Genomic DNA, 12,293 nt, shown 5'->3' with positions numbered 1-12,293 from the left:
CAAAGATTTTTGAGTACTGAGGAGTTAAAGAATTCATATCATCCTCTGAATTCCCAGCAACTTCTTTCAAGGAACTCATGAATAGTCCCTCTTCTGTACCACACTAAAGAGTGCTAGCTATACAAAATGCATTCATGACATTCATTCTTGCTGACAAGTATTCTTGACAACTGTTCTAAAGCCTACAGAATTCCATCTTTGCTCAACAGGTCTAATATTTCCCGCCTGACGAACCTTTTGTTCTTTGGACAAAACAATACCTAATTTGAAAGAGACATGAAAATAACTGACTTAAAACACCAAGCCCAAACATTTACATTGGTATCATTCAAGACAAATGGCTGATAAAAATACATCACTTTAAAACAAAATAAATTCATGAATTTCTAAACTCACCTTTCTAGAAAGTGGATCATCACCAAGTCGTCTCTCTTCCTCTCTACGACGTTCTCTTTCTTCAATTTCCAACTCTCTCTGGCGTTTTTTTCTTTCTACTTCTTCTAACTTCTTGACCCGCTCCTGATATTCTCGTAGCTCTTCCTCCCGCTTTGCTCGCTCAGCACGCTCTCTCTCTTCACGCTCTGTGGAATTTATTGGGTTACTCAGTGTGCCTCCTAGCTACAACATTCCCCTAGTGTTGTGTCTACTTTTCTGGTATTAAACAGGTAGCAGAGTGTAGAAGTAAATTTGAAAATAGTTTGTAATCAGCTAAATGGCAGAAGATAGTCAAGAAAACAAATATTTAATACTATGCTACTCAACAATGGTTTTGTAATGACTTAAGATACTAGGATCCGCCCCCATTCCTGTGCACCTAGGATTCCATATACAGAATCATTCGACAACCTTCATGTGGCATGTGTTCCTCAATAATAAATGTTAATACCTACACAGGATACAGTGATAAAATACAAAAAATTAATTTCTAAAAGAACATCAAATATGTGGAAACAAGTTGGTAAAGGATATAGTATTTTCACATACAGCAAATAGGGTTCTGAGAACCGGTTAAATACAGTATTACAGTACTAATAGGTCAATTACCGTGACTCCTGTTTTCTAAGTAAGATTAATAAAAGCTGGATCTAACAACCTTGCATTACCATGCCTCCAATCTTGGTTATATGGCTACCTTTTAGCATTTGTTCTTCTGCCCTCCTCTGTTCCTCCTCCTCTTTTTCTCTATAGTAAGTTATTCTGCGTTCTTCTTTACGTTGCCTTTTCCGTTCTTCTAGGCGATTATGCCTTTCTTCTGCTAATCGCTCTTCAAACTGTTTAAGTTTTTCCTGCAATTGAATATTTACCCCCCGCCAAAATTAAATTGTGTCAAGAGCAACAAACTAGCAGAAAACAATTAAGTTTACAAACAATTCACAAATTTCTTGGAATCACAGAAAACAACCCCTAAGCGCAAAAATTAGAATTTCCAAATCACTGTTGAAGTTTTATCAGCATGACAAATTTTTTTAAATTTAAATGGTTGATGTTATCTACATCCAGTGGGTTCATCTTTATACAAAATAAATTGAATGATTAAACTAGAACTTGAGATCATGACACTCTGACCTAGTGTTTTCATTTCTGAATCAAATAGTAAACAAATACTTGTATCAAAAAGGGAAACTATGCAATCAACTTTCACCTTTAGAAAAATTTCTTCAGGTGGTTGACTACTCATGAAATATTTTCCAAAAATTTCTATTAAAATATTAGTGGAATGACCATTATAGATGTTAACTCAAGACACAATATACCACTATGTTAAAGGAAAATTCTTAAGGCAACACTAAAAAAAGATGATGAATAAATGTCTCCCTAAAATCAGTAAGTTCACCTCATAAACAGACTGCCGGGCTGCTTTGAGTCGCATTACAAATAAATCTCTGTCTTCAAGCATTCGTGACATTCGGTTCTTATGTTCAAGAGCCTTTTCACGTTCTAGCTGCATGGTAGTAATCTGAAAGTTAAATAATACAGTTAAATTTCAAAGCATTCCTTATTTGTCTAATTTACCCCAAACAAAATTACTGATACTCTTGAAAAACTAAAAGCAGCTCCTTTGCCCCTTCCATCTTGCCATAAACATTTCATAAAAATGAAATATCATTCATGCCAACACGTCCCCCAGAAGCCAATTAGAAACAGGAGGTGGATAAAGTACTCCTGGAGGCATCTATAAGAGACCATTTTTACTTAGCCCCATGGTACCAGAAATTTTTATGAAGGAAAACTGTAATGTACAGGCGTATCTCAGAAATATTGCAGATTCAGTTTCAAATCATTGCTATAAAGCAAGTAACAGAAATTTTTTCGTTATCCAATGCATACAAAAGTTACCTTTATACTATACTATACTCTATTTAAGTGTACGGTAACGTGTCTAAAAAATAATGTATATACCCTAATTTAAAAATACTTTACTGCTAAAAAATGCTAATGATCATCTGAGCTTTCAGGGAGTCATAATCTTTTGCTGACAAAGGGTCTTGCCTCCATTTTGATGGCTGCTGACTGATCAGGTGGTGGTTCCTGAAGGTTGGGGTGGCTGTGGCAATTTCTTCAAATAAGACATTAATGAAGTTTGCCACATCAATTAATTCTTCCTTTCACAAAAGATTTTCCTGTTTGTGATGCTGTTTGATAGCATTTTACCCACAATAGACTTCTTTCACCAGGAGATTCCATCTCATAAAACTTTCTTTGCTCATCCATAAGAGCCAAGTCCGCATCTGCTCAAGTTTTATCATGAGATTGCAGCAATTCAGTCACATCATCAGATTCCACTTCTAATTCTTTATCTCTTGCTATTAGCACCACTTTTGCAGTTACTTCCTGCACTGAAGTCTTGAAGCCTTCCAAGTCACCCATCTGGGTTGAAATCAACTTCTTCCAAACTCCTGTTAATGTTGCATTTTTACCTACTCCCATGAAATCACGAATGTTCTTAAAGGTATCCAGAATGGGGAATTTTTTCCAGGTTTTTAATTTACTTTGCCTAGATCTATCAGAGGAAATCACTATTTATGGCACTAAAAGCCTTATAAAACATATTTCTCAAATAAGACTTGAAATTCAAAATTACTCCTTGATCCATGGGCTGCAGAATGGATGTCGTGTTAACAGGCATGAAAACATTAACCTCCTTGTACATCTCCATCAGATATCTTGGGTTATCAGGCACATTGTCAATAAGCAGTAATATTCTCAAAGGATCTTTTTATCTGAACAGTAGGTCATAACAGTGTACTTAAAATATTCAGTAAAGCATACTACATACAAATGTGCTCTCACATCCAGGCTTTGTCGTTCCACCTATAAGAACACAGGCAGGGTAAATTTAGCATAATTCTTAGGGCCTCTAGGATTTCAAAATGGCAAATGACCCTTGGCTTCTGCAACTTAGTCACCAGTTGCATTAGTCCCTAACAAGAGAGTCAGCGTGTCCTTTGAAGCTATGAAGCCAGGCATTGACTTCTCCTTTCTAACAATGCAAGTCCTAGATGGCATCTTCTTCCCAAAAAAGGCTACTTCGTCTACCATGAAAATCTGTTGTTTACTGTAGTCATCTTCAGCTATGGTCTTCTGGATAACTTGCTGCTTCACCTTGCACTTTTACATTCTGGAGATGGTGTCTTTCCTTAAAGTTCACGAACCAATTTCTGCTAAGTTCAAACTCTTTTTTTCCTGTAGCTTCCTTCCATCTCTCAGCCTTCATAGATTGAAGAGTTAGGATTAGGCTTTGGCTTAAGGGAATACAGCAGCTAGTTTGATCTTCTATCCAGACCACTAACTTTCTCCGTATCAGCTGTAAGGCTGTTTCCCTTTCTTATCATTCATGTGTTTATTGGAAACACTTTTAATTTCCTCTAAATACTTTTTCCTTTGCATTCACCACTTGGTTAACCATTGGGTTCAAGAAGCCTAGTTCTTGGCTTATCTCGGCTTAGGACATGCCTTTCGCACTAAGTTTAATCATTTCTAGCTTTTGATTTAAAGTGAGACGTGTGATTTTCTTCCTTTCACTGGAACTCTTAGAGGCCATTTTAGGGTAATTCACTGGCTTAATTTCAATATTATCCTGTCTCAGCCAGTACGAAGGCCCAAGGAGAGAGAGATTAGGAAAAGCCAGTCAGCAGAGCAATCAGAACACACATCATTAAGTATGTCTTATGTGGGTACAGTTCGTGCCACCCCAAGACAATAATGTCAAAGAGCACTGATTACTGTAACAGATGTAATAATGAAAAGTTTGAAATATCGCAAGAATTACCAAAATGTGACAGAGACACAAACTGAGCACATGCTGTTAGATAAACGGCAACTAGACGCTTGCTTGACACAGGGTTGCTAAAACCCCTCAATTTGTAAAAAACTTAATATCTACAAAGCACAGCAAAGCAAAGCGCAATAAAATAAGGCATGACCGTATGTGGTAAAATAAAATAATAAACACCACAGTAATAAGCACTATGGTTTTATTTTTAAAGTTATGTTCATCCTCAAAAACAACTGGATGTGAAGGCAAGATGATATAAGGCTTTTTCCCTTGTGCCCTTTGGATCATCCCAAGTTGGCCTGCAGCACTTAACGAGTTTCACAAATTTACATATTAAGGGAATTATCACAAAAATTCCAACTTTTCCCTTAAAAATTAGAAGAACTGGCAATACAATACTGCCACATAATCTCCAGGTGACAACAATCAAACAAAAGCAAGAAACGGGTGTATACCCCACAGTATACACAGATGTGCGCAGCCTCTTGCTTACTTAATGGCTATTTTTTTTTTTTTTTTTTTTTAGCTAGAATCAGTTTGCTCCCGTGTTGTTTTACACATTTGGTCCCTATAGTTATTTTCATGCAAATCTTGCTTTTGTATCATTGGATAAATGTAACAAAGACTACAGAATGATCTATTTAGTTACAAAAGACCATATAGTGCATGATTCCTTTAAAAGAAATACCCAGATTAGGCAAATCTAAAGACAGAAAGTAGATTAGTGGTTGTCTAGGGCTGAGGCAGCGAGGAGAAATGGCGAGTAAAAAAAGAACGACTTCTTTTTGAGGCATGTTCTAAAATTAGATTATGTAACAGTTTCACAATTCTGCAAATAAACTAAAAACTATGAATTTACATGCTATTCAATTTACCCATTTAAAGTATACATAAAGCTGCTTTTTAAAATGAGATATTCAGTTGTCCTTTGTGTTTTACAAGTTTCATTTTTAATTTCTATAGTAAAAATTTCCATCTTTCCACCAATCTGTTATTAATAGTAGGCAGCCATTAAAGCACCGTTTCTAACAAATACAAAATAAAAGCAATTTTGAAACCGTGGTTCCATTACTAGCAAAGGATTTAATTATAGCATATAGTCTAAAAAATACTACAATTAAACAAAAAAAATTTACTCTTTCTTCTTCCTGTTGTTCCCACAGATCCATGTCTTTAATTCTCTGTTCCTCATAGGCACTCTTTATCAATGGAATTTCTTCCAAACGTTTGGCTCTTTCAAAATAGTCAATCTGAAATTGAAAACAGATGTTGTTTTTCAAAATCTCTCTTTTAACTTGGTACATTACAAGTTTACCAGTCCTTTTCATTTACCTTCTTTTCTTGATTCTTCAGGCGTTCCTGAAGTTCCTTCTTTTCTTTCTCTAGTTGTTCAACTTGTTTAGCCATGATAAAATCTGGATCTAATTCTTCAAGGTCCTGAAAGGTAATACAAATATACCACTGTTAATCAGAATATAAAAGAAATGCCTAACCAGTCAATATAGCTGCTTTGTAGAATCAAATCCTAAATTGCCTTTTTTTAAACAATGGAGTTAATTTAGGAAATGTAAAAATACTGTACAATTAGCCTTATTTCCACTTGACTGTAGGGAAAAATATATATATTCTTAACATCTATTTCTTACTCTTCCAATCTACATCTACATCTACCCACATTCTACTACAGGTTGAGCATCCCAATCTGAAAATCCAAAATCTGAAATGCTTCAAAATCTGAACATTTTGAGTGCTTACATTACCCCACAAGTGGAAAATTCCACACCTGACTTCATGTGATGAGCTGCAGTCAAAACTGCTTCATGCAAAAAATTATCTAAAATATTGTATAAATTTACCTTCAGGCTATGTGTATAAGATGTACATGAAACAAATTAATTTCGTGTTTAGACTTTGGTCTCATTCCCAAAATATCTCATTATGTGTATACAAATATTCCAAAATCCCAAAATATCCAAAATCTGAAACACTTCTGGTCCCAAGCATTGCAGATAAGGGATACTCAACCATGGTAGCTGAAAATTGCACAGAACAATTAAAAACAAATGCTTACTCACAGATTTCATCACAACCCAATGTACCAAAGTGAGTGAAATAAACCAATAAATGATAAAGGACTGTGGTTCTAAGAGCACAGAAGACCCAGATAAAACTACGTCTCTAATGGGTGATACATTACATACTTCAATGTCGATATCCTTGAATGCTTTGGCACCCAGTTCTGTTTTCTTGATCTGTTCCAAGCGCTCACGAACAGTTTTCTTTTTGATTTGTTCATGTTCCTGTAAGATACGCTCCTTCTCTCTCTCCTTTGCCTCCTGGCGCAGCCTCTCTTCCTCAGCCTTCCGTACTTTCTGGAGTTCAGCTTCCCTCTGCTCCAATTCTTCTTTCTCACGCTGAATATTTAAACTCTCAAGCCGCTCTTTTCTTTCCTCAATTGTCTGACGGCGAGCCAGGATACGTTGATGCTCTTTTCGCGAATTTTTAAGGTATGCAGTAACAGCCAACTGATGCTGTTCTTCTTTCTCTTGCTTCAAAAACAAATGTATTTCAAAAAATGACTGAAAGTAACATTCCCTATATCAAAAAAATTACAAAATAATCCTGATACAGTGCCCTGTTATGTGGCTGTTATTAATAATGGATGATGACATTATCCAAGCTATTCATTTCCAGTACCAAATGCTGTGGCACTGCTCCTGTTCAGTCTTTTAATAGCAATGACATAGATGAAGAAGCTCTATTTGCTAAGTCAACTTTTCTCTGCACTAAATCTACGTTAAGTGTTCAAGCCAAGGAGGAATACAAACAAGAAATAACTTAAGCAGGAAGGAAAAACCCAATCATTGTACTCCCATATTCTGGGTGTCAAGCTATGTCTCTGTTCAGTCTGCTGTTTTCTGCAACACAATCCATATTATTACCACACCCGTGTAGTATAATACTTTATTCCATGGAAAGCAGCTCAACGATTTGTGTATCTGATATACGTTTAATAAAATAATACACTACCTAAGTATTACTGTAAGAAACATATAATAAACTTTTCTTTGATACTACCTCAAACCTTGTTAAAGACAAGGCATAAGAGTCCCTCAAAAATTTGGTGATTAATTTCACCCTAAAGATGCTTACCAATATATGAGCTGGCTTAATGACTTCAAGTGCTTTTGCAAGTACTGAGGACATGGCTGTCAGCTGATTTCTTATCTGCTCTGAAGGCATGCTCTGCAAATGTGGACCAATAGGAGCATCTTCTCGAGTAGCATAATTCAAATCAGATCCAAAACTCAAGGTCCGAGAAGTGTGGTCAATACGAACCTTTGAAAATTAAATTATTAATGGCTAAATCTATACATAAACATGAAGTCATTCTACAAATAAATGTCTTTAATTAAAAAATTCAACTAAATTTGAGGAAAAAAAAAAAGAATGTTACATACAAAAGCTAGAAAAGAATTGCCCAGTAAAGCTTTAAACTGGTGCCACTGTACCAAAAGCTGAGAAACAAAGAATATGTCTTTCTAGTCCTAAGAGGTCTTCTGCCTCAGTGTCCTCTTACAGCACATACCTGCAGGTCACAGTGCCTGGCTGCATCTACTATGGCCCGTTCCAGTTGGAAAGCATCAACAAAAGGAACCAGAGAAGTCAAGCGAGAAAACTCAATGCTCTGATAAATTTGTGCCACCTGCATGGAAAACACAGGGTTAATAATAATATATACACACACCATTTACTCAGCGCTTTTTATATGCAATCTCATGACAGCCATGGGAAGCAGAAATTATGCCCCCCCCCCTTTTTTTTTTCAGAGAAAAAAAACTGAAGAGAATTTATGTTAACAGTGCATGCTGAAGCTGGAATTCCAATTCCAGGCTATCAGCTCCAAATTCTATGCTTTGAACCATCACTATTAAATTATCCCTCAAACGTATAATCTTTTCAAATCCTAGTTTCATAAAACAAAAAAAACCTAAATGGTCACATCTTTTGTAGATAAGGACCCATTACTTACCTAATACGTTTAAACACTTTTTATAAAACGTTTTGTCTGAAGGAGACTGGCAGCATTACTATTTATAGTTACACTGCTAATTAGCCTTCAACTATTTGTATAGCACATAAGAAATAACACTGCTCACATATGCAAAAGAAAGCAGGTCAATGAAATGTGCACAAATACTCAGGTGAACATATAAAAGCACCTCCTTTCCAAATGAAACAAATGAAAACCAGAACAGTAACATTTAAACCATAACACTCAAATTTACCTAGAAATGTGTTTCCATCAATAGAGTCTGAATAAAAACACCATGGTACCTTGAGACTATTAAAAAAGCATGTAGGTGTTAAAAGGAATAAGGTAGCCCTTCATGACTAATAAAAATGCACAAAGACAGTGCTCAGCAAAAAAAAAAAAAAAAGAGGCAGCTATAAAAATACATAAGTAATTCTATTTTTCAAATCACCAAATAATAAGATTAATTCTGGCAAGGGGAAAATTTAGGGAGGTTTTCACTTACTGAATAATTCTAGGTTTTTCCAGTTTTTAGTTTCATGATCAAAACATATAATCAAAGAAATTCAAGTTCTTCCATAAAACATTTATTTTTACCTGTTGCAGAAGGCGGAGTATGGTGTTGTTTTGCAGCTGTGGCACATACTGTTGCAATTCTGGTTCCTTTTCAGGTTGATCTCTAACCCAATTTAGAACCTATAAAATTCATTGAATTGAATAAGAATTGTACTTTCTACATAACAGACACCAAAACATCACACAACACAAAGAAATATATATAAAATGTATCATGAAGATATTGATGTTTGTCTGAAGGTGACTGACAGCAACGGCTAAATTAGTCATGCTGCTAATTTATCTCCAAAGATTTATTTAGCACATCAGAAATATCTTTTCTCTCGACATAAAGAAAAAAGACAATGAAATGTGCACTGAATTCAAACACAAAGTACAATACTTCTCTCTTTACAAATATAATTATAACCCCAAAACTACAATTAGGCCAGCTCCATGGTAACATAACCCAAAAAAACCCACAAAGGCTTACCTTTGTAACTCTCTCACAGAGTTTTAGTGGGTTAAATTCTACTTCCAGCCAATTGTAAAGGTCTTTCACTTCTGGGACAACATACTGTAGTACATTGAATCTGACCTATAGTAAGCAAAATGAAAGGCGTAACTGCTAAAGGACATTTTCCAAGTGAGATTTTGAAGTGAGTATAAATTAAACTACAGGATTAGAAATCTGGAAAATGATTTAAAGATTATCTAGCCTCAACCCCTTTTAAATTTACCAAAGAGGAATCCAAAATACAACTACTAAATATGTTGAGTCTCTTGCTCCACATTGTTTACACCTACCTATAGTAAAAAGCCCCGTAAGAACTTAAAAATGAAATACAAACTCTAAAGAAAACACGATCAACAAAATATTTACAAAGACAACTACTGTGGCCAACTTATGTTATTACCAAGTAAAACTGCAGAGATTACAAATAACTTTACATAAATTATCACATAAAAATTACCATGACAGCACTACTCCTAGTAGCTCCAAACTGAAAAAAAATTCAAATATCCATCAACAGGATAGTAAGATGTTCATATAATACATAGAAATGGTCAAAAAGAGAACAGCTAAATAGAACATGAATAAATATCAGAAACAATGGTAAGAAAAAGAATTTCATATATCATCCTATTTGCATAAACTTGTAAGTCTAATATAACACACAAACAGCCAAAGCCAATCTGTGGTCTTTTAAGTCAGGACAGTGGCTACTTCTCGGAAATATAAGACAGTTGTGACTGCAAGAAACCTTTGAGAATTCACCCAAATACATTTATGATTTGTACTTTAATGTTACAGTTTAACAGTTTTCAATTTATATTTGAATTCAACTTCCCTTCAAAATATTAATACTGCTTGCAGAACCCTTCTTACAAAAGAGACAAGAGTGCCATTAATTTTATAATGCCAAAAAAACTACCTATTATCAAATCCCATCTTTTACACTCTACAGTATGTCACATGTTGGGACTTACTAACCCAAGGACAGAATAACTGCTGGGACACAGCCAGACATGAACACACAGGAGCACGCATCCTACCCATGCACAGTGGTTCACAAGACTGAGGGAAATGTTGGCAGAGCTCGTGCCAAGAGAGGAGAGTATTCACACACTTGAGCGCTCTAGTGTTAAGTTTAACTCCAATGTAAAATGGGTTCATGACCAATGTCCTAAAACATTCTAATGCTTTCCCTTGTAAGCATCCTTATATCTTTACTACAGTAAAGTGCACTAAACGCATTCAAATAAAATTTCCCAGCTCTAATTTCATTCCTATCAAGAAATACTTTAGGGCCAGGCGCAGTGGCTCACACCTGTCTGTAATCCTAGCACTCTAGGAGGCCGAGGCGGAAGGATTGCTTGAGCTCAGGAGTTCAAGACCAGCCTGAGCAAGAGTGAGACCCCCCATCTCTACTAAAAAAATATATATAAAAATTAGCCTGGCGTGATGGTGCCTGCCTGTAGTCCCAGCTACTTGGGAAGCTGAGGCAGAAGTATCACTTGACCAAGGAGTTTGAGGTTGCTGTGAGCTAGGCTGATGCCACAGCACTCTACTCAGGGTAACAGAGTGAGACTCTGTCTCAAAAAAAATAAATAAAGAAAAAAAAAAAAGAAATACTTTAGATTCCTCATTTGGCTCCCTTTCTAAATCGGGAATATGAAAAGTTATCACAATCTACTAAATTACATTTCTCATTAAAATAAATAACTGCCTTTCTGACTTAAAAATCACTCTTAAAAACTTCATTGATTTCAGTCTTTTCCTGAGATAACGGAATCACTCTTTTTCAAATTCAGTTATAAGAGCCAAAGCTCAGGTACTGACCTCAGATGTATGGTGAACTCACTAAAATTTATAAATGCCACCTGGCAGCCAGCTAATCCATTCACTTGACACCAACTAGTACCCTTCTTTCTTTTAAACTCTTACACACTCTGTGGGCACAATGAGGACCCAAATTTCTCATGGCGGCACTGGCCAAATGCTTCTCATCACTGATCTCTGTATCAGTACCACAAGAAATCACCTTTACCATCACGGTGTGATGTGTACAGACATGGGTTCAAAAGACATGGATTATACTTTGTGACACATTTCCTTAGTTTTAAGAAACACAAATTTTAAAAGCATATTTGCTAATAAACCTCTTCCTAATGACACTGCTGGTGCTTTATTACACTGAATCCTGTTATCAGTCTCATAAAAACTTGTCCAGAACAAAGTTAAACTTTGTGGGTAGTGGCAGCAGGAGGCACACAAAGTAGAGAAATACTGCTCTACAGTAAGTTCTTTTCAGAAGTTAACTGCAAAAGAATCTGCATCCCTCCTGTAACAGAAAAATGTCACAAGAGAAAAATGCCACTATCTAAAAAGCTTACTAGTACTTACCTAAGTTGATTCTTCTAGAAAATGAAGGCCTTTTATCTCGCTTTCACCAGAATGACCATAGTGCTTCCTCATAATGCATTTTAACAATACCTAAGACAGCTGTACATGCCATTATTTCTTTGGCATTTCTTTGATTGCTCTATTCACAAAGTAGGGACTATTAACGGTTTAAGCCCCAGTTTTTGTAAACATACAGCCATACTGATTTTTCCTTAATACTTTCCTTTAGCACTTGTCCCTCTTTTCCCCTATCCCAAAGTAATTTGCTAGAGGTGACTACTGCAATAACACCTCAGTGACTGTTATGAATGAGACAGTCTAGAATCTAAACTCCCCTGGAATACAACTTCCATCGTAAGTATCACATGCCAGCACACAACAGGGACTCAATGAATTTCCACTGAATGAAAGATACCAACAAAGTGAAACATTGTGAAGATACACAAACCTTAGGCTCTACACTCTGAAACTGATGTAATACATCTGTGGGGTAAAATCCGGAAATCTGAATTTTAAAA

General features: G+C 35.8%; 1 protein-coding gene and 2 non-coding genes across 3 annotated transcripts in view; all 3 read right to left on the bottom strand.

Moving 5' to 3' along the window:
* EIF3A (eukaryotic translation initiation factor 3 subunit A) overlaps positions 1-12,293 on the bottom strand; it is a 36,632-nt gene that overhangs the window by 10,584 nt on the left and 13,755 nt on the right. The window contains exons 8-17 of the mRNA XM_045568874.1: positions 9,361-9,465; positions 8,910-9,008; positions 7,866-7,982; positions 7,430-7,615; positions 6,478-6,825; positions 5,609-5,713; positions 5,413-5,526; positions 1,835-1,957; positions 1,133-1,286; positions 397-581 (exon numbers count right to left, since the gene is read on the bottom strand). Coding sequence (XP_045424830.1) covers positions 397-581; positions 1,133-1,286; positions 1,835-1,957; positions 5,413-5,526; positions 5,609-5,713; positions 6,478-6,825; positions 7,430-7,615; positions 7,866-7,982; positions 8,910-9,008; positions 9,361-9,465 — 1,536 coding nt within the window. The remainder of the gene's footprint in view (positions 1-396; positions 582-1,132; positions 1,287-1,834; positions 1,958-5,412; positions 5,527-5,608; positions 5,714-6,477; positions 6,826-7,429; positions 7,616-7,865; positions 7,983-8,909; positions 9,009-9,360; positions 9,466-12,293) is intronic.
* LOC123650507 lies at positions 8,340-8,471 on the bottom strand. The gene has a single exon (XR_006739375.1). It is a non-coding gene; the product is annotated as a small nucleolar RNA SNORA19 (small nucleolar RNA).
* Positions 9,117-9,245, bottom strand: LOC123650508. The gene has a single exon (XR_006739376.1). It is a non-coding gene; the product is annotated as a small nucleolar RNA SNORA19 (small nucleolar RNA).

This window comes from Lemur catta, chromosome 14 (genome assembly GCF_020740605.2).
Source record: "Lemur catta isolate mLemCat1 chromosome 14, mLemCat1.pri, whole genome shotgun sequence".
NCBI classification, from domain to species: Eukaryota; Metazoa; Chordata; class Mammalia; order Primates; family Lemuridae; genus Lemur; species Lemur catta.
Note: the sequence above shows the minus strand (reverse complement) of the source record. Positions and strands in the feature narration are given on the sequence as shown.